The sequence below is a fragment of the Nerophis lumbriciformis genome, linkage group LG13, assembly GCF_033978685.3.
Source record: "Nerophis lumbriciformis linkage group LG13, RoL_Nlum_v2.1, whole genome shotgun sequence".
Taxonomy (NCBI): domain Eukaryota; kingdom Metazoa; phylum Chordata; class Actinopteri; order Syngnathiformes; family Syngnathidae; genus Nerophis; species Nerophis lumbriciformis.
The window spans coordinates 13,152,047-13,173,536 of record NC_084560.2 but is presented as its reverse complement, the minus strand read 5'-3'; the positions used below and the strand labels follow the sequence as shown (position 1 = coordinate 13,173,536).

Sequence of the window (21,490 nt, the reverse complement as noted above, 5' to 3'; positions counted from 1 at the left end):
TCATCTGCTGGTGTCGGTCCACTCTGTTTCCTGGGATCCAGGGTCAACACAGCCGTCTACCAGCAAGTTTTAGAGCACTTCATGCTTCCTGCTGCTGACCTGCTCTATGGAGATGGAGATTTCAAGTTCCAACAGGACTTGGCGCCTGCACACAGCGCAAAATCTACCCGTGCCTGGTTTACGGACCATGGTATTTCTGTTCTAAATTGGCCCGCCAACTCCCCTGACCTTAGCCCCATAGAAAATCTGTGGGGTATTGTGAAAAGGAAGATGCAGAATGCCGGACCCAAAAACGCAGAACAGTTAAAGGCCACTATCAGAGCAACCTGGGCTCTCATAACACCTGAGCAGTGCCAGAAACTCATCGACTCCATGCCACGCCGCATTAACGCAGTAATTGAGGCAAAAGGAGCTCCAACCAAGTATTGAGTATTGTACATGCTCATATTTTTCATTTTCATACTTTTCAGTTGGCCAACATTTCTAAAAATCCCTTTTTTGTATTAGCCTTAAGTAATATTCTAATTTTGTGACAGACGGAATTTTGGATTTTCATTTGTTGCCACTTCAAATCATCAAAATTAAATGAAATAAACATTTGAATGCATCAGTCTGTGTGCAATGAATAAATATAATGTACAAGTTACACCTTTTGAATGCAATTACTGAAATAAATCAAGTTTTTCAAAATATTCTAATTTACTGGCTTTTACATATATATATATATATATATATATATATATATATATATATATATATATATATATATATGTGTGTGTGTACCTTAGGGGGTGATCAAGGGTGATGGGTCAAATGCAGAGAATAATCTCGCCACACCTAGTGTGTGTGTGACAATCATTGGTACTTTAACTTTAGATATATAACAACGGGCGGGTGCAGTTCTGATTAAATGTTAGAAACGGGTGGATGGCGGATGGTTGACTACTTTTGTGATGCGGTTGCGGATGAAATAATTGCCTATGTATGTGTATATATATGTGTGTGTGTGTGTGTATATATGTATATGTAAGCTGTGAAAATCTGCTGTACAGTATGTGCTTGAGACAGCTTTAAAAACAGAATGGAATATAAAATGTATTTACTGAATGAGACACCCAGAATGTAAATGAAAATAAAGAATGCAGGATTTACAATATTAACTACGAAGGATAAAACACTGAATATTGACTACGTATGAACGTCACACCCCCTTTCCATCCACATATTTTACAATCAAGTGAAATGCAACAAACACAGCGAAATATGAACGCGAAGGGTAAAAAAAAAAAACCACCTACAATCTGATATATCACTAAGCTTTAGAACTTTGTTGTAAAAATCTCCTTCCACGTCTGTCCCTGACACCCACATTTCAGGCTCTGGAAACGCTCCCCACCCACACTGCTTGGTGCCTCGTCTGAGCTGCTGTGACTTACATTACCATAGTAACTAATTAGATTACCATAGTAACTAGTATATAATGCAAAAGCGCAGATTCCAACCATTGAAATACTTTGTATAGTTGAAGACTTACGGTCATTAGAAAACATCACTGCACATCATTATGGCAGCTACACTTTCCATCTTAAACATTTAAAAACATTATTTGGGAATGTCCAGCGGGCCAGATTGAAAAGCTTAACGGGCAGCATGCAGCCCCCGTCCTTAATTTGCCCAGGTCTGACCTACACAGTAAATGGTATGGGGCTGGCATAAAGATCAATCCAAAATATACGAACATAAGATTAGTGATTAAACAAATGTTGATGCATTATTTTTTGCTGTGTAAGATTCTAAACCTAATAGCAGTTTAGTATCATGGGTCAAAAAGTCCCCATTGACGACCATTATAAATATTTTTTTAAACTGTACAGTCATTACACAATATAACTATACTTTTTCTAATTTTAGGGTTACATTTCGGAGAAAGAGTACACTAGTCATATTTACTGTTTAGAATTAGATGAGACAATAAAGTATTTTTTACAGGGCTTTAACACCGTGGTGAATTTTTAACATTTATATGTTTGCTGTTTTTATTTAAGACTAAAGTTGATTAATAGATCTGAGAAACAATATGAATCACACATTTTTTACACACTTAAATGTGTTGGGATAAAACATTTTACCCAGTGTATCCCTGATATATGAAAGAATTTCCAATATAAATATTATGAACATGAAAAAAACTCTTCTAGTTAGAGTAACAACTGAAGGTTTGGCCAAAAATATACCTGAAAGGATGACAAAGTCCCTAATATACTCTGAGAGTTAAACAACCAAAGGCGTAGCTTTGTCCATAAAGTATATTTAATGACATCCTGCAGCTGCATTTTTATGTGACTCACCTGTTCTCCTTTAATTCCAACCCCCTGTTGTCCTCTTGATCCCCTCGGCCCTGGCAGCCCCCGATCCCCCTGTGAAGCAAAATCATGCCAACTTACTTACATCACTACTACTTGATGTTGTTGGGTCTTTGCCAAGTCCATATTGTTCTCAACTTTCTGAAAAGGAGCATGTTGGCTCCTGTTACCAACTTCTGACTGATTTAAATGAGCTTACCTGAAAGGAATGGAAGGCTATTTGTTTTTCCATGTCAAGCTTATTCCCCTGCAGTCGGCTTTTTGCTTTACCATTGTCATGCAGTCGTGAGACGATGACATTTTGTGAAATAAAATGCAACATGTCATCTTTAAAAGTGCCTTTTACAGCAGGCTAAATTGAGCAGCAACACCCAGGAAGTCTGGCTGGGGAAAACAGATGTCAACTCGCTGGAGGACATTTCAAGTGTATTTACTTAACAAATAAAAGTCTTCTTTTATTTCCACATAAATAAGCCCTTCCCCGTGATTAATGTCGACGCAGGTGGTATCTTGCAATAGAGAACAGTAAAATAGTACATATATGTATTAATGTCATTTAACTCTACATGCAATGTTTTTTAATGCAACTGTAAAGTACAAACTCCAAAAGCAGTGAAGTTGTCACGTTGTGTAAATGGTAAATAAAAAGAGAATACAATGATTTGCAAATCCTTTTCAACTTATATTCAATTGAATAGACTGCAAAGACAAGATACTTAACGTTCAAACTGGTAAACTTTATTTTTTGTAAATATTAGTTCATTTAGAATTTGATGCCTGCAACGTTTTTCAAAAAAGCTGGCACAAGTGGCAAAAAAGACTCAGAAAGTTGAGTAATGCTCATCAAAGACTTATTTGGAGCATCCCACAAGTGAACAGGCTAATTGGGAACAGGTGGGTGCCATGATTGGGTATAAAAGCAGCTTCCATGAAATGCTCAGTCATTCACAAACAAGGATGGGGGCGAAGGTCACCACTTTGTCAACAAATGCCTGAGCAAATTGTCCAACAGTTTAAGAACAACATTTCTCAACCAGCTATTGCAAGGAATTTAGGGATTTCACCATTTAAGGTCTGTAATATCATCAAATTGTGCAGAGAATCTGGAGAAATCACTGCACGTAACATTGAATGCCCGTGACCTTCAATCCCTCAGGCGGTACTGCATCAAAAAGCGACATCAATGTGTAAAGGATATCACCACATGGGCTCAGGAACACTTCAGAAAACCACGGTCAGTAACTACAGTTGGTCGCTACATCTGTAAGTGCAAGTAAAAACTCTACTATGCAAAGCGAAAGCCATTTATTTATTTATTTACACTCAGAAACGCCGCTAAATTCACTGGTTTTGGGTTTTGTAAGTCCTGGTTGAGGACTTTTAAACCCTCTTTAAAGATAAAGTTTACACAGAGTATACTGTAAAGTACATGTACAGTACTGAGATGCAATGTGTTGTGTGAAAGAATTAGTCCCAAAGAACTCAATGACTTGGTTGTAATGCCTGAGTGAACACTCAAGATAAGAGCGAGTGATTTGGAACTGAGAAGAGGTTTTGAAAGTTCATGAACTCCTGTACAGCCAGTGATGTGTCATTGGAATCCAAGCAGATTTTGTGTGGTAAAGAGGTGGACAATTTGCTTTTATGGTCCAATATGGACCCTGAAGCACTCCAAAGCATTCACACATTATAGTATTCTAATATTCAAAATTCTTACCCCACAAAATGCTATAGGCGTTTAGTATTTTTCATCATTACTATTACAATAGTTATATATAAAAAAAAGACTTCAATCAACTTTTTTTTTTTTAAATATATATTTTTTTCAGAGAATATTTTACAATTGGATCCTAAATTAAGCATTTTCATGTATAAAATGGCTCAATAGACCAAAAAAAATTAATACTACAGTAGTATTGGCCACTAGAGGAGACCAGACCAGTATCATGGCCACTAATTGACTCAGCCTCAGAAAGCATTACTATATTGGATTAAAAGAGAGTAAAGGTGGCCAAAGGGTGTCATTTCATACCCAGAGGGCTCTCGTAATGTTGAAAAATTTATTTAGAAGCTTTTAAATTGTTTTAGGCTGTAGGTATGAAAATATGGGATTTATCAATTATTTGTACTTTGCAATAATTCATTTACCACTGTCCAGAACCAATTAACAGAGATAAACAAGGGATGAATGTATATTCTATTAGTTCAAAATGAAATACAAATACACTACTCGACCTAAATAATACCTTTGGTCCAGGGAAGCCCTCACCCTGTGGTCCTTTCTCCCCCTGAACACCTTGCGGCCCTTGCGGTCCCTGCAAAAAACAAACCAAAACATAAATAGGCTGCACACACACAACTAAAACATTTCTATCACACTTTATTAAAGAATCCAAACTCACATGTGGGCCATGTTCACCAACTCCTGGAGGACCACTGGGGCCTGGGCGGCCTTGGAACCCCATGTCACCCTATGTACAATTTGAGAAATGTAATGTATTAACACACTGAAAAATAAAAGTGCACGTAAACTAGTGCAGATAAGAAAATAGATCAAGCACAAATAAGACTTTTTGACCTACTTTTGGTCCTGTTAGCCCAATGCCGGTTTCCCCTTGAATTCCTGGAGGGCCAAGTGGTCCACGTTCCCCCTGTCATCAAATGAAGGTTATCAGGTCAGGACACGTTTGAGCTCAGAGCTTTTCTAACCATGACACAAAAAACAAGATTATTGCAAACAATACAATGCACTTAGGGCCTGATTTACCAGCATTCAAATACCATGCACTAAAAATAAGTGTGTACTATTAGTGGACGGCGCAACCCGTGTGCAATTGAAAAGTAGGAAAGGTGGAATGAGCATTTTGCATGCATACAAGGCTTTTAGCACGGTGACAATCATTTTTCTGCACATGTATGTCATCACACTCCTACCTGTGTGCTGCTGGTTCAACATATCGCACACATCTATCATTCATAACATCTTTTGTGAATCACGATCTAGACAACAGAAACATATGCACACTGACACTTAATCTTGTGCGTGAGGAAGAAAATGCGTAATGAGAGAGGTATTTTCATGCAGGAGACATATTATAGCAGTGGTTCTTAACCTGGGTTCGATCGAACCCTAGGGGTTCGGTGAGTCGGCCTCAGGGGTTCGGCGGAGGTCAAGAACACCTGACTCATCGCGTAAAAACAAACTTCTCCCTTATCGGTGTATTACAGATACGGCAACAGCTGACTGGTTTGCGGGTGTGTAATTTGTTGTGAGTTTATGCACTGTGTTGGTTTTGTTGTTTGAACAAGGTGATGTTCGTGCACGGTTCATTTTGTGCACCAGTAAAAAAAAACATGGTAACACTTTAGTATGGGGAACATATTCACCATTAATTAGTTGTTTGTTAACGTGCAAATTAGTAACATATTGGCTCTTAACTAGTCATTATTAAGTACTTATTAATGCCTTATTCAGCATGGCCTTATTATAACCCTAACCCTAACCCTAACCAAATAACTCTAATTTAAGTCTTTATTACTTAGAATATGTTCCTCTAGTGTCCAAATAACTCTAAATTAAGTCTTTGTTACTTAGAATATGTTCCCCTAGTGTCCAAATAACTCTAAATGAAGTCTTTCTTACTTAGAATATGTTCCCCTCGTGTCCAAATAACTCTAAATTAAGTCTTTGTTACTTAGAATTGTCAGAGTTTGTAGGTGACGAACCCCAAGATGCAGAGAAGGCGGAAGGCATTGTACGAGAAAACATGATTTAATTATACACTAAGGCAAAACAACAAACGAAAGGGTAACAAAAGGCGCGCACAAGGCGGAGAACAAACTTGGCTATGAACTAAAATAGCACAGAGGCTAACTGTGGACAAGAAACCAAAAACACTTACTGTGACACGAAGGAACTAGGACATGAGCAGAGTGAAACCAAAAGTAGACAGAGCTACAACGACAAGTATTACAAGTATTAAGAACAACGACACGACAGGTAGGAACGACAATGATCCAGCAATGACTGGAGGAGAAAGCAGGTTTAAATAGTAGCTGGCTGATTGACACCAGGTGTGGCCAGGTGCCAATCAGCCACAGCTGAGGGGAAGCAGCACTCAGGGAGACACTCAGGAAGACACTCAGGAAATGAAGACAAAATAAAAGCACTGACAGGAAACACAGAGAGAAAACTAAAACATAACTAAACAGTCAGTGACAAACCTGACAGTAGCCCCCCTTCCCACAACGGACACCAGACGTTCTAGGAACCCCCCCCCCCAAAAAACAGTCCAAAGTCACGGGAGGGTGGAGGGAGGACAAGGAGGTGGGCCACCAGGCCAAGTGTCCCCGCAACCAGTGGGGAAGAGTTAGGTGGCGACGGCGAGTTGAACGCCGCCGCAATTGGCGAGGCGGCTCGTCCGGCGGTGTGGGAGAACCCACCGGAGACGATGGTGGCGCCCTCTGCAGGCCCACCGGAGAAGATGGCGGTGGCGCCCTCTGCTGGCCCACCGGGGAGGATGGCGGTGGCGCCCTCTGCTGGCCCACCGGGGAGGATGGCGGTGGCGCCCTCTGCTGGCCCACCGGAGTGCATGGTGGCGGCGTCTGTTGGCCCACTGGAGAAGAGGATGGTGGCGCCCTCTGCTGCTGGCCCACCGGAGAAGAGGATGGTGGCGCCCTCTGCTGCTGGCCCACCGGAGAGGAGGATGGTGGCGCCCTCTGCTGCTGGCCCACCGGAGAGGAGGATGGTGGCGCCCTCTGCTGCTGGCCCACCGGAGAAGAGGATGGTGGCGCCCTCTGCTGCTGGCCCACCGGAGAAGAGGATGGTGGCGCCCTCTGCTGCTGGCCCACCGGAGAAGAGGATGGTGGCGCCCTCTGCTGCTGGCCCACCGGAGAAGAGGATGGTGGCGCCCTCTGCTGCTGGCCCACCGGAGAGGAGGATGGTGGCGCCCTCTGCTGCTGGCCCACCGGAGAGGAGGATGGTGGCGCCCTCTGCTGCTGGCCCACCGGAGAGGAGGATGGTGGCGCTCTCTGCTGCTGGCCCACCGGAGAGGAGGATGGTGGCGCCCTCTGCTGCTGGCCCACCGGAGAGGAGGATGGTGGCGCCGTTGGTTGTAGGCCCACCGGACTGCATGGTGGCGTCTGCCGGCCCACCGGACTGCATGGTGGCGTCTGCCGGCCCACCGGACTGCATGGTGGCGTCTGCCGGCCCACCGGACTGCATGGTGGCGTCTGCCGGCCCACCGGACTGCATGGTGGCGTCTGCCGGCCCACCGGACTGCATGGTGGCGTCTGCCGGCCCACCGGACTGCATGGTGGCGTCTGCCGGCCCACCGGAGTGCATGGTGGCGTCTGCCGGCCCACCGGAGATGATGGCGCCGTCTCTTGCAGACCCACTGGGGCGAGAAGTAGCTGTGCCTCCCCAGCTGCACTGCTACTCATAGCCCCTCCCCCAAGGGACGGATCCCAGACGTCCCCAGATAGGACCACAGACGACAGGGGTGGGAGGGAGAGGGCTTGAAAAGCGGCCGAACTTTTCTTCAGATTAGCCACTAAGTCCAAAACTTTGTTAAGCCTCTCCGCCATGGACATCTCTGCGAGATTCGAATTTGGCTGGATCATTATGTCAGAGTTTGTAGGTGACGAACCCCAAGATGCAGAGAAGGCGGAAGGCATTGTTCGAGAAAACATGATTTAATTATACACTAAGGCAAAACAACAAACGAAAGGGTAACAAAAGGCGCGCACAAGGCGGAGAACAAACTTGGCTATGAACTAAAATAGCACAGAGGCTAACTGTGGACAAGAAACCAAAAACACTTACTGTGACACGAAGGAACTAGGACATGAGCAGAGTGAAACCAAAAGTAGACAGAGCTACAACGACAAGTATTAAGAACAACGACACGACAGGTAGGAACGACAATGATCCAGCAATGACTGGAGGAGAAAGCAGGTTTAAATAGTAGCTGGCTGATTGACACCAGGTGTGGCCAGGTGCCAATCAGCCACAGCTGAGGGGAAGCAGCACTCAGGGAGACACTCAGGAAATGAAGACAAAATAAAAGCGCTGACAGGAAACTAAGACAAACACAGAGAAAAAACTAAAACATAACTAAACCGTCAGTGACAAACCTGACAAGAATATGTACCCCTAGTGTCCAAATAACTCTAAATTGAGTCTTTGTTACTTAGAGTATGTTCCCCTAGTGTCCAAATAACTCTAAATTGAGTCTTTGTTACTTAGAATATGTTCCCCTAGTGTCCAAATAACTCTAAATTAAGTTGTTGTTACTTAGAATATGTTCCCCTAGTGTCCAAATAACTCTAAATTAAGTCTTTGTTACTTAGAATATGTTCCCCTCGTTTCCAAATAACTCTAAATTAAGTCTTTGTTACTTAGAACATGTACCCCTAGCAGGGGCGCCGCTAAGGATTTTGGGCCCCATGAAAATAATCTTTACAGGGCCCCCAACACAGTGTCATTATTTTTTCTGTATTATAATTTCATCATCATTAAGGGCCTCTCTGGGCCCCCCTCCATCATGGGCCCCTAGAATCCGTCTCCTTTACCCCCCCCTTTTCGGCGCCCCTGATCCCTAGTGTCCAAATAACTCTAAATTGAGTCTTTGTTACTTAGACTATGTTCCCCTAGTGTCCAAATAACTCTAAATTAAGTCTTTGTTACTTAGAATATGTTCCCCATACTAAAGTGTTACCAAAAACATATAACGTTGTCTTGAATTTGAAAAATAAAACATTTTATTTTTCACTAAAGAAGGGTTCGGTGAATGCGCATATGAAACTGGTGGGGTTCGGTACCTCCAACAAGGTTAAGAACCACTGTATTATAGTAATATATTTCCTACATAAAAAAATGAACGACATTGAAAAAGTAAAAAAAAAAAAAAAAAACGCCAGATAACAAAAAATATGTTTTTTACTCAATATGACAGTAATGTTCTTAAAATCCTGAGATAATGCGAAAGAAAAAAATCATTCAAGCATAATTCCTAAACCAATATGTCTAATGATGTCTGTATTAATGTATCTTTGTAATTTTTTACTAGAAACATGTGCTTTTGTAAGATTTGCAAACACAAAAATGAGTGTTTTGCTCAATATGACAGTAATGTTCTTCGAATCCTGAGATAATGCGAAAGAAGCAATAAAAGATTTATTGGTGCATTAATGCATCTAATTAATGTTTTCCCATTTTGGCCCCTTGAGTGCTTCAGTAAATTTCAGCAGTCAAAATCAATAATACAAACCTCGCTCAATCATGGCAGGTGGAAGTGCAGGTTAACTGATCAGGTGTTACTATCTGCCCACAGATTTTGACAGCTGAGTTTGACGGATACAATAAGTGCTGGCAAGAGCCAAATGGTAATTAATTTAATAAATACATATTTAAGTAAGTACTCCTCTCTGAGCTGCCACCTTACCGTGGTAGAGGAGTTTGCGTGTCCCAATGATCCTAGGAGCTATGTTGTCCGGGGGTTTCTATGCCCCCTGGTAGGGTCTCCCAAGGCAAACTGGTCCTAGGTGAGGGATCAGACAAAGAGCAGCTCGAAGACCTCGATGAAGAACACAAACCAAGGACCCAGATTTCCCTCGCCCGGACGCGGGTCACCGGGGCCCCCCTCTGGAGCCAAGCCCGGAGGTGGGGCACGATGGCGAGCGCCTGGTGGCCGGGCCTGTCCCCATGGGGCCCGGCCGGGCACAGCCCGAAGAGGCAACGTGGGTCCCCCCTCCAATGGGCTCACCACCCATAGCAGGGGCCATAGAGGTCGGGTGCAGTGTGAGCTGGGCGGAAGCCGAGGGCAGGGCACTTGGCGGTCCGATCCTCGGCTACATAAGCTGGCTCTTGGGACGTGGAACGTCACTTCGCTGGGGGGGAAGGAGCCTGAGCTAGTGCGTGAGGTGGAGAAGTTCCGGCTAGATATAGTCGGACTCACTTCGACGCACAGCAAGGGCTCTGGAACCACTTCTCTTGAGAGGGAATGGACTCTCTTCCACTCTGGCGTTGCCGGCAGTGAGAGGCGACGGGCTGGGGTGGCAATTCTTGTTGCCCCTCGGCTCAAAGCCTGCACGTTGGAGTTCAACCCGGTGGACGAGAGGGTAGCTTCCCTCCGCCTTCGGGTGGGGGGACGGGTCCTGACTGTTGTTTGCGTTTACGCGCCAAACGGCAGCTCAGAGTACCCACCCTTTTTGGATTCACTCGAGGGAGTACTGGAGAGTGCTCCCCCGGGTGATTCCCTCGTTCTACTGGGGGACTTCAACGCTCATGTTGGCAGCGACAGTGAAACCTGGAGAGGTGTGATTGGGAAGAATGGCCTCCCGGACCTGAACCCGAGTGGTGTTCTGTTATTGGACTTTTGTGCTCGTCACAGATTGTCGATAACAAACACCATGTTCAAACATAAGGGTGTCCATATGTGCACTTGGCACCAGGACACCCTAGGCCGCAGTTCCATGATCAACTTTGGAGTTGTGTCATCGGATTTGCGGCCTCATGTTTTGGACACTCGGGTGAAGAGAGGGGCGGAGCTTTCTACCGATCACCACCTGGTGGTGAGTTGGCTGCGATGGTGGGGGAGGATGCCGGACAGACCTGGCAGGCCCAAACGCATTGTGAGGGTTTGCTGGGAACGCCTGGCAGAGTCTCCTGTCAGAGAGAGTTTCAATTCCCACCTCCGGAAGAACTTTGAACATGTCACGAGGGAGGTGCTGGACATTGAGTCCGAGTGGACAATGTTCCGTACCTCTATTGTCGAGGCGGCCGATTGGAGCTGTGGCCGCAAGGTAGTTGGTGCCTGTCGTGGCGGTAATCCTTGAACCCGTTGGTGGACGCCGGCGGTGAGGGATGCCGTCAGGCTGAAGAAGGAGTCCTATCGGGTTCTTTTGGCTCATGGGACTCCTGAGGCAGCAGACAGGTACCGACAGGCCAAGCGGTGTGCGGCTTCAGCGGTCGCGGAGGCAAAAACTCGGACATGGGAAGAGTTCGGGGAGGCCATGGAAAAAGACTTCCGGACGGCTTCGAAGCAATTCTGGACCACAATCCGCCGCCTCAGGAAGGGGAAGCAGTGCAGTGTCAACACCGTGTATGGTGGGGATGGTGCTCTGCTGACCTCGACTGCGGATGTTGTGGATCGGTGGAGGGAATACTTCGAAGACCTCCTCAATCCTACCAGCACGTCTTCCTATGAGGAAGCAGGGCCTGGGGAATCTGTGGTGGGCTCTCCTATTTCTGGGGCTGAGGTTGCCGAGGTAGTTAAAAAGCTCCTCGGTGGCAAGGCCCCGGGGGTGGATGAGATCCGCCCGGAGTTCCTTAAGGCTCTGGATGTTGTGGGGCTGTCTTGGTTGACAAGACTCTGCAACATCGCATGGACATCGGGGGCGGTACCTCTGGATTGGCAGACCGGGGTGGTGGTTCCTCTCTTTAAGAAGGGGAACCGGAGGGTGTGTTCCAACTATCGGGGGATCACACTCCTCAGCCACCCTCTATTCAGGTGTACTGGAGAGGAGGCTACACCGGATAGTCGAACCTCGGATTCAGGAGGAACAGTGTGGTTTTCGTCCTGGTCGTGGAACTGTGGACCAGCTCTATACTCTCGGCAGGGTCCTTGAGGGTGCGTGGGAGTTTGCCCAACCAGTCTACATGTGCTTTGTGGACTTGGAGAAGGCATTATGGGGTAACGGACTGTCTTATTGTGGCAGTTCGCTCCCTGTATAATCAGTGTCAGAGCTTGGTCCGCATTGCCGGCAGTAAGTCGGACACGTTTCCAGTGAGGGTTGGACTCCGCCAAGGCTGCCCTTTGTCACCGATTCTGTTCATAACCTTTATGGACAGAATTCCTAGGCGCAGTCAGGGCGTTGAGGAGATCTGGTTTGGTGGCTGCAGGATTAGGTCACTGCTATTTGCAGATGATGTGGTCCTGATGGCTTCCTCCGGCCAAGATCTTCAGCTCTCACTGGATCGGTTCGCAGCCGAGTGTGAAGCGACTGGGATGGGAATCAGCACCTCCAAGTCCGAGTCCATGGTTCTCTCCCGGAAAAGGGTGGAGTGCCATCTCCGGGTTGGGGAGGAGATCTTGCCCCAAGTGGAGGAGTTCAAGTACCTCGGAGTCTTGTTCACGATTGAGGGAAGAGTGGATCGTGAGATCGACAGGCGGATCGGTGCGGCGTCTTCAGTAATGCGGACGCTGTATCGATCCGTTGTGGTGAAGAAGGAGCTGAGCCGGAAGGCAAAGCTCTCGATTTACCGGTCGATCTACGTTCCCATCCTCACCTATGGTCATGAGCTTTGGGTCATGACCGAAAGGACAAGATCACGGGTACAAGCGGCCGAAATGAGTTTCCTCCGCCGAGTGGTGGGGCTCTCCCTTAGAGATAGGGTGAGAAGCTCTGTCATTCGGGGGGAGCTCAAAGTAAAGCCGCTGCTCCTCCACATCGAGAGGAGCCAGATGAGGTGGTTCGGGCATCTGGTCAGGATGCCACCCGAACGCCTCCCGAGGAAGGTGTTTCGGGCACGTCCGACCGGTAGGAGGCCACGGGGAAGACCCAGGACACGCTGGGAAGACTATCTCTCCCGGCTGGCCTGGGAACGCCTCGGGATCCCCCGGGAGGAGCTGGACGAAGTGACTGGGGAGAGGGAAGTCTGGGCTTCCCTGCTTAAGCTGCTGCCCCCGCGACCCGACCTCGGATAAGCGGAAGAAGATGGATGGATGGATGGATATTTAAGTACTTATTTAAATGTGTCATCAATTAGGGACATCATCATCTTTCCCCATCTTTCACAGGGCGCCTTGTGGCGACCCATCAGCGTTCCTGTTCTGTAACCCTGTACACTGTTTGTTTGTCTAATCTTGAACGGGTTTGTGCTGAAAACTACGTTTCGTTGTACTTGTGCAATGACAATAAAGACCTACCTAAAGAAATCACAAAATCATAATTTAATTAAATAATTAAATACAATTTGACACAAAATTAATTAAAGAAACATTTAATAAGACACGTATCTAAGTCTGATTATAATGAATTAATGAGACATTTAAGTATTTATTTATTCATTACATTTTTCTCATTCGGCCCTCCATAATGAAGTAGGTTAGATATTTCTCTTTCTAATTCTAAAATATTCCGTATGGTTTTAAAAAACAGAATATTATTAAGTCAATATTTATAATAATACAGACTTTCTTGAACTAAATATTTATTTATTTATTTTAAGCTTCTGATTTTAATTTTTTTTAGAAATGTTGCCTTCTACAGCAGCTTAAGAAATTTTTTTTAAAAAGTAAGGATTTTTTTTTAACCTAGAAAACTAGGTTAAAAAAATGATTATTATAGCTGAGGCAGAATTGTACAATAGTACCAGTTGTAATGGTGTCACTTCTATTAAACATTTCGTTGGTAAAGTGCTTAAAATATGATATACTTGATATAAACTTGCCATTTCTTTTAGCACATGCATTTTATATTGCATCACTGAATGCAGAGTGTATCATTTATTCCTTATTTGGGTAAAAAAAAAAGAAAATACAAAAACAATTGTTTCATGACATTCTAAATGATTATTTTAAGTATTACCTTTATACGTGAATCTGAAAGAGCCCATACCCAGTCATGTGGGATGATTTACTGTATGTCTGTAAAAATGTGTGTACATGTCCCCATACGGTGGAACATATATATTATACACAACTTTTCATGTACTGTGCTTCACACTTGCTGGAGGCACTTCCTCCACTGGATACAAGCCAATGGAACAAGATCAAACATTTGTCAATGGTTCATTCTTCCACTATTACGATAACGATGGGGAAGATTTATAAATGCCAACGAAGGGGTCTTTAACAAGCCGCTCTCTGTGCGCGGTAAAACTTCAACCTGTTGCTTACAATGTTTACATAACAAGTATAAAGGTGACATTGTACTGTGTTATTGACAAGGTACTAACCTGCTTTCCCTGTGGGCCCATTGGCCCGATGTCACCATGTGGTCCTGGTAGCCCCTGCACAGACACAGCATGCGATCAATGTGCGTACTATTATTATAATCTTGGAACACAAATAGTCCATAAAAGAAAGCAAACTAACTAAACGAGACACCATTAGCAGCAAATGACAACATTGGATTGGTGTTTAGTAAAGTGATTCCTAACCAAGGGTTGTGGTGGTCTTCTGAGTTGAACAACAAACGTTGTAACTGTGTGAATAGTTCAGTTCAGTTCAGTTTCAGTTTATTTGGAACATGCGTACGATACATCACATATTTCCAGTTGTTTCATTACAGCATGTCCGAAAAGGAGTAGAAAGAGGCAGAGCTTTTTTAATCCTACCCCTTTTCATACCATAGAAATTGTATCCAATTCCCTTGTTCTCTGTAACAGGACAGGGAACAAATAAATAATACACCATGGTAAGCAAAATACAAAAATAATCTTTGTCTCAAGAAAAAGAAAGGGTTCAAGATGTTCATCATAGGGAGCAGATATTATGCGTTTTACTTCTTTCTGCTACTTTTTGTTCATGATTCATTTTTATGTCATGTTGATTTTTTTATTGTTTGACCTTAAATGAATGAAATAAAACAAACAAACAAAGCACACACTACAAAACCGTGAATCCAGATGGCGATCCGGATCACCCCAAAAATCGAAATACTTTAAAGCAGGGGTGTCAAACTCAAATACAGAGTGGGACCAAATTTAAAACTGAACAAAGCCGCGGGCCAAGGTTGAACAAATTAACCTTTTTGATAGGGACCCAAACAAGTTTTGCATTGAATATTGAACAAGCAAGGCTTATATAACTTTATAGTGACATGCAAAATCGAGTTTCAAATAATAATAATAATACAAAATATCAATGGCATATCAAATACAATTTAAATAAAAATTGAATGCCTCTTTTCTATTTGCAGCCTTCTGAGGTAGCCACAGGCTAACAAATTTGAAAATAAAATAACAATGAATAAAACAACCATTCAGGACTTTAAACTGCTCAGTTTGCAACACACTGATTTAATCTGATGTGCCCAAGCCAGATACTTGGCATCTTTTCTTGGATGCTAGTTCATTAATGTCGGGGCTCAGGCTTTGAGCTGAGGCAACCTTCATTATCGAACGAAGGTGTTCATCAGTCATTATATCTCGTATTCCACAGTCTTGTGGGCGTGCCTTACAGGCACTGCTTTTAACGTCCTCTACGAGCTGATGTCACGTCCGCTTTTCATCCCTTCTAACAACGTGCCCGCCCAGTCACAAGATATGAGCGGCTCCTGTACACACACACACACGTAAATGCAAAGCATACTTCATCAACAGCGATACAGGTTACACTGAGAGTGGCCGTATAAACAACTTTAACACTGTTACAAATATGCGCCACACTGTGAATCCACACCAAACAAGAATGACAAACACATTTTGGGAGAACAACTGCACACAGTAACACAACATAAACACAACAGAACAAATACCCAGCACTAACTCTTCCATGACGCTACAATATACACCCCCGCTACCCCCCCCCCCCCCCCCACACACACACACACACACACACACACACACACACACAGACACACACCTTGTAGCGTCCCGGAAGAGTTAGTGCTGCAAAGGGTTCTGGGTATTTGTTCTGTTGTGTTTATGTTGTGTTACAGTGCGAATGTTCTCCCGAAATGTGTTTGTCATTCTTGTTTGGTGTGGATTTACAGTGTGGCGTATATTTCTAACAATGTTAAAGGTTTTTATACTGGCACCCTCAGTGTGACCTGTATGGCTGTTGGCCAAGTATGCGTTGCATTCACTTCTGTGTGCGTGCCAAAGTTGCACATATTATGTAACTGAGCCAGCACTCGTTGGACTGGACGAAAAGGGGACGTTACAATTCTCGGGAGGGGCTCTGAAATTTGTGAGTCTCCCGGGAGGTTTGGCAAGTATGAGAATTAGCGGTGTACCGCGGCACCGCCGCTGTATATAATTGGCGGGCCAGCTCTAGTGTTAATTTGATATCACCTCACGGGCCAAGTGAAATTACACGGCGGGCCAAATTTGGCCCGCGGGCCAGAGTTTGACACCATGCTCTAAAGGTTTACCAAAATCCACAGTTAACTTTTTGAGTCATTTTGCTTTTTATGTATTCAATATTTGTTTACTTACCTATGATTTATTCATGTATTATGTATTTATTTACTGTTCTTCTTTTCGTACGTGCTGAAATGAAACAACTGGAAATATGATTGTGTCGTATGCATGTTCGAAATAAATTGAAACTGAAAACTAACTGGCCAACCAACTTGGTTGTCACAGACATATCTCGCCACCAGAGGGTGCTGTCTCTCAAAATGGTATTATGGAAATGTACATAATGATCAATCTTCTTTAGAATAAAACAGAGAAGCCTTTTTGTGTTTTTCATGTCGAATTGTAATAGTTTATATCAGAGACCTTCGACAGGCAGTCTGTAGGAGGTCCGCAGAAGTACTGAAGGATTTGTGACATTTTTGGTTGATATTGAGTTTAAAAAAAATACTTTTTATTAGAGATGTCCGATGATATCGGCCTGCCGATATCTTCGGCCGATAAATGCGTTAAAATGTAATCTCGGAAATTATCGGTATCGTTTTTTTTATTATCGGTATTGTTTTTTTAAATTTTTTTTTTTTTTATTAAATCAACATAAAAAACACAAGATACACTTACAATTAGTGCACCAACCCAAAAAACCTTCCTCCCCCATTTACACTCATTCACACGCATTCACACAAAAGGGTTGTTTCTTTCTGTTATTAGTATTCTGGTTCCTACATTATATATCAATATATATCAATACAGTCTGCAAGGGATACAGTCCGTAAGCACACATGATTGTACGTGCTGCTGGTCCACTAATAGTACTAACCTTTAACAGTTAATTTGACTATTTTTTATTAATTACTAGTTTCAATGTAACTGTTTTTATATTTATTTTACTTTCTTTTTTATTCAAGAAAATATTTTAAATTTATTTATCTTATTTTCCATCCATCCATCCATCCATTTTCTACCGCTTATTCCCTTCGGGGTCGCGGGGGGCGCTGGAGCCTATCTCAGCTACAATCTTATTTTATTTTATTAATTTTTTTTTTAAAGTACCTTATCTTCACCATACCTGGTTGTCCAAATTAGGCATAATAATGTGTTAATTCCACGACTGTATATATCGGTTGATATCGGTATCGGTTGATATCGGTATTGGTAATTACAGAGTTGGACAATATCGGAATATCGGATATTGGCAAAAAGCCATTATCGGACATCCCTACTTTTTATATTACCCCCCGAAAATGTAAATGTCTCTAGATACTGATCTAACACACCGCAGTGTAGTGTAGAAATGGCACAGGCATGGCCACCCTATTGACTGTATATGTCAGGTCTAACATAAACACATGAATAAATATCATATTATTAGTGTATATTCATGTAAGCAAATAAGATACCAAGCGATAAGCACTCTAGTTGCAAGCTAGCAATTAGCGACACTATACCGTATTATTTGAATATCTTAGTATTGCACAACAAGGAACCTTTTGGACAAGTTTAAATAAAAAATGATCCATCCAGTTTGAGGGCTCTAGGCCTTGGGAAATGTGGAAGACCCGTGGTTTAGATGATTATTTTCAAGCTAACTTGTTGTTTAACAGTTAGCCTTGAAGAAGGCAGAAGATTCCAGTTGGGGTTGGTTGTCACAAATACTCATATATTCATACATATCACATATACAGTAGGCTGGCCTAAAGATATGTTTCCTGTTAATGTTGCTTGCTCATTGTGTGTTAAGATGCATGAAGTTATGTACAGTGCATCCGAAAAGTATTCACAACGCTTCACTTTTTCCACATTTTGTTACGTTACAGCCTTATTTCAAAATGGAATACATTAATTGTTGTCTTTAAAATTCTACAGACAATACTCCATAATGAAAATGTGAAAAAGTTTTGTTTTTTCAGTCTCTCAGACCATGAGAAACAAAATTCTCTGGTCAGATGAGACGAAGATTGAACCCTGTGGTATCATGTTTAAAGGTATTCAGGCACCGCTCATCACCAGACCAATACTATCCCTACAGTGAAGCAAAGTGTTGGCAGCATCATGCTGTGGGGATGGTTTTTAGCGGTAAGAACTAGAAAACTTGTCAGGATAATCTCAGGGCATTCAATTGATCACAACTGTTTGGTTTGTCTTAGAAGACGTTTCGCCGCTCATCCGAGTAGGCTTCATCAGTTCGTGCTCATTGACTTAACTTGGTCAGATCTAGTCCAGCGGCTGGTGCCAAAACCCCAAATATTTATACTCCAAAACCAGGAGGGTGTGCCTGGGCAAGATGGTTTCGCCCTATTGTAGGGAGAAAAACAACTGTTTTAATGCAAAAGACCAATCCTAAGTGTCAAAGCCAACGACAGTTGGTGAAGTGTAAATTCATGATATTGTGTGGCAGAACAATCGCTGTGGATCGACCACTACTAGTCCAAAATAATGGGAATCCCCGCGTAAGCATTCCATTCAGTTGTGAACAGAATTTTTCTAACTCCTGTTATTAGTTGGAGGCTAAATTGCAGAGTCTTTTAGGAATGGTTAAAAGGACAGTGTTGTATTTGGGAGACAGGTGGTGTTGCAGACCACCTCCTCTGTTCAGGGATGGTTTTTCAACCTTGACATAGATCGCTTCCCTCACTCCTCTTTCATACCATCCGTCCAGAATCTGTACATTTGTGTTGTCAAAGGAGTGATGTTTCTCCCTGAGGTGCAGGTAGACATCTGAGTCCTTGCCTGAAGAGTTTGCCCGTCTATGCTGTGCCGTGCGTCGGCTTAGTGGTTGTTTTCTTTCTTTCATGTGATTTTGAAGTTTTTTATTTTTAATACATTTGCAAAATAATAAAAGCTTGTTCACAATAAGCATACTTGCCAACCCTCCCGAATTTTCCGGGAGACTCCCGAATTTCAGTGCCTCTCCCGAAACTCTACCGGGACAACCATTCTCCCGAATTTCTCCCGATTTCCAGCCGGACAACAAGGCACGCCCCCTCCAGGTCCATGCGGACCTGAGTGACGTCCGCTTTTTCTCCATATAAACAGCGTGCCGGCCCAGTCACGTTATAACATCTACGGCTTTTGGAGAGTGCACAACTGTACAAACAGCAAGAAGGAGACGAAGTAGAAGAACGAAGAAGAGACAATCACGGCAAAGACGAGTAAGAAGAAGAAGTACGCTTGCAAGTCATCAGTGAGGGTGTTGAGCATGGTTAGAAAGATAGTGACGGAGAATAGAACGAGGATAGACAATTAAACTAAACTCACTCCTTTCCTGCAAATTAAATTTTACAGATGATGCCCATACCTATGCTCCTTCAAAGGCAGTGCTACTGGCTGCAAAGCATTGCACTTTCAAATACAACATTGAGTATAGGAGTGTTATGTGTGTGTATATGTGTAAATAAATGAACACTGAAATTAAAGTACCGTATTATTCGGACTATAAGTCGCAGTTTTTTTCATAGTTTGGCCGGGCTCCAGTGCGACTTATATATGTTTTTTTCCTTCTTTATTATGCCTTTTCGGAAGGTGCACCTTTTACTCCGGTGCGACTTATACTCCGAAAAATACGGTATTTATTTTATTTTTATATATATATATATATACATATACATTCTTTCTTTCGAGGCAGGGCCTCCAAAGTATGCATACATATATATATATATATATATATATATATATATATATATATAGCTAGAATTCACTGAAAGTCAAGTATTTATTTTATTTATATATATATATATATATATATATATATATGAGAAATACTTGAATTTCAGTGAATTCTAGCTATAAATATACTCCTCCCCCTTAACCCCCACCAATCTCCCGAATTCGGAGGTCTCAAGGTTGGCAAGTATGACAATAAGGCTGGAACATTTACAAAATGTGAAAAAAGTGAAGCTCTGTCAATACTTTCCAAATGCACTGTATTTGTCAGCTTGTCAAGGCAATTCGACTTTTAAATGTAGTTCTGCCTTCTTGCCCTTTTGAAAAATATTTTATAATTAAAATAGCATTTTAACAACCAACTTAATAGTGTGTGACAACCATCCCTGCCTGTGATGGAGTTGGTTGTTGCTTCGGAATGATTATTGAACGTAGTTTCTAATGGAAAAATATGTGCCTTGGCTCAGTAACAATATACCATTTAACATCCGTACAGACATTTGCAGAAGCACATCAGATGTTATAGTTGGAACGTGTAATGATAATATAGAGCTAAGACAATTTAAAATGCTCACAAGGTATGAGCATAATATCTTGTTAAGCAATTACGAACCTGTAGTCCTCTTTGCCCTCTTACACCAAGTAAACCCTCAGGACCCTGCATGTCACAAAAACAACATTTTAATTTATAAAAATATCCCCTATGTATGTATGTATGTATGTATGTATGTATATATACATACATATATACACATGTATGTATGTCAATACACATATACTGTACATATATATACATAATGTGTGTGTTGTGTTATACATGATGCTATACCCTGTCTCCTTTGACTCCTGGAATGCCACATTCTCCCCTTTCACCCTGTGGACAGATTACCATGTATTTTCAGGTATTGTACATGCTTATCATTGAATTCAATATATCTGATTTCCTTACCTTATCGCCTTTATAACCTGGTTTTCCCTGCACATTAAAAAAATGATTATAAGTTAATATGGTGTATATGGAGAAAATCTGCACACCACACTTAGACCTAATGTTTGCTTTGATTACCTCAGTACCTTCTTGTCCAGGTAGACCACCTAGTCCTGCTTCACCCTGAAATGTGACCAGGATAGAGTTGTTGGATAAATGAATGGAAGTTCATCCAATTCTTATTATGTTTTAGGACTGTTTGTTAAGATGGAATATTAATGGCTGCAAATGTGTTTGAAGGTACCGGTATGTCTTTTAGGGAAATAACAACAGCTGTGAAATGTGTGTGACCCCTGTGGGTTATGCTTAAATAAGACTTGCTAATACTGTACATTTAATACAGTTAACGAGTTTAGTGATAAATGGAGAATGAATAATTATAATGGA

General features: G+C 42.7%; 1 protein-coding gene across 1 annotated transcript in view; it reads right to left on the bottom strand.

The window, feature by feature from the left end:
• The window catches only part of LOC133613835 (uncharacterized), a 61,881-nt gene that overhangs the window by 19,275 nt on the left and 21,116 nt on the right, over positions 1-21,490 (bottom strand). The window contains exons 7-15 of the mRNA XM_061971667.1: positions 21,182-21,226; positions 21,065-21,091; positions 20,945-20,989; positions 20,729-20,773; positions 14,326-14,379; positions 4,946-5,014; positions 4,766-4,834; positions 4,610-4,678; positions 2,349-2,417 (exon numbers count right to left, since the gene is read on the bottom strand). Of these exons, the coding sequence (XP_061827651.1) occupies positions 2,349-2,417; positions 4,610-4,678; positions 4,766-4,834; positions 4,946-5,014; positions 14,326-14,379; positions 20,729-20,773; positions 20,945-20,989; positions 21,065-21,091; positions 21,182-21,226 (492 nt within the window). The remainder of the gene's footprint in view (positions 1-2,348; positions 2,418-4,609; positions 4,679-4,765; positions 4,835-4,945; positions 5,015-14,325; positions 14,380-20,728; positions 20,774-20,944; positions 20,990-21,064; positions 21,092-21,181; positions 21,227-21,490) is intronic.